The following is a 1467-nucleotide window of genomic DNA, read 5'->3' on the forward strand; positions in this document are numbered from 1 at the left end:
ACCATGAAATGTCTGAAGATCTGCTTGTAACTGACTATTAATAGATTCAATATTGAAATCAGACAAAAAAAGAACAGTATCATCAGCATACATTAAAATATTAGAATACTTCAATATTTTTGGAAGGTCATTTATGTATAATAGGAAAAGCAATGGGACATCAAACACATTACCTGAACAACGTTTTGTCGTCCTCTCCTCAGGTGTCTTTCCACGTGACCTACAAGGCTCCGTGTGGACTCTGCCTACGAAACATGTCAGAGATACAGAATTACCTCTTCCAGTCTCGCTGCGACTTTATATTCTTAGAGATGTTCTGTCTAGACCCCTATGTTCTCGTGGATCGACCCTTCCAGCCACAAAGGCCCTTCTATTACATCCCAGACATCACCAGTGGGAAGGAGGACATCCCACTTTCCTGTGTCAACGAGATCGATACCACACCACCTCCTAAAGTCGCGTACAGTAAGAGCTTTACTTTGAGTTTGTCCAATCATGTGTCAGCATAGTTAACTTTTAACATTTTACATCTGATCAGGTCATAGAGTAGTAGATGGGAACTTATGGGAACAGTCTGAACACGACAAATCCAAATTTTTTTTATCTGACCCAGGCCGTTTCAGTATGTGGTTCTAAATCAGATACATATCTGATGTTTTCAAAGCGACTGCAGTGTTAACACTCATGTCACATTCATCTGACTTTTTCATCAGGAGGGGGGGTGGTGAAGGATCGATAACACACTCACCTCAAGTCACGCATTTTTTAGCTCCCTGTGTTTACTGCTCCAAAACACAAGTCCAATTGCTTCGTCTTTTTATTTTTGATTTTCCATGTAGATGGTAACGTCCAGCCTGGGTCGTGGAGCGTATCGATCCTAAATTTACTCAGTCGATACTTAATTTCCAATTCGTTGATTCATTCCAAAAATAAAAAGCTTCACCGGAGCATCCGGTCAGAGGCAGGATCAGATATAAACACTGAACTAAACAAGCGTCAGATAATTATTTAATCGGCTCTGATTAAACAACTTCCGATTTGACGCACTAATAATAGCATCCATGCTAACTCTGTAAACAAAAAAGCCAGGTGAGACGTCACGTCTTTACTGCGCATGCATGTGTCATCAGTGCTGTGTAGAGTTCACACTGGAGTCTGATGCAGGTCGCATTTAAAATGTAATGTGAACGTTCACACAAAAAGATCCGATTTTTAAAAAAAATATCAGAATTGAGCATTAAGACCTGCAGTGTGAATGTAGCCTATTATTTATCTCAATATTCAAAGTGGTGGACACAGTTAACCTAAAGTTTAGACTCACTAACCACTAATCCACTAAACAATAATCTTAACTCCATTAAATGCTAACCGCTAAAACAACTGTCACTCAGCCTCTTACACGTCATTTCCTTCCAGCGGAGAGGACGCCGGAGACTACGCTGACTTACCTATCCTATATATATATAT

The 1467-nt window shown here is 39.9% G+C and overlaps 1 protein-coding gene across 1 annotated transcript in view; it reads left to right on the forward strand.

Moving 5' to 3' along the window:
• The window catches only part of setdb1a (SET domain bifurcated histone lysine methyltransferase 1a), a gene marked incomplete in the record, with an annotated part of 39902 nt that overhangs the window by 24710 nt on the left and 13725 nt on the right, over positions 1 to 1467 (forward strand). Inside the window, 1 exon segment of the mRNA XM_014004715.1 lies at positions 204 to 465. Within this exon segment, the coding sequence (XP_013860169.1) occupies positions 204 to 465 (262 nt within the window).

This window comes from Austrofundulus limnaeus, unplaced genomic scaffold, assembly GCF_001266775.1.
Source record: "Austrofundulus limnaeus strain Quisiro unplaced genomic scaffold, Austrofundulus_limnaeus-1.0 Scaffold26, whole genome shotgun sequence".
Taxonomy (NCBI): Eukaryota; Metazoa; Chordata; class Actinopteri; order Cyprinodontiformes; family Rivulidae; genus Austrofundulus; species Austrofundulus limnaeus.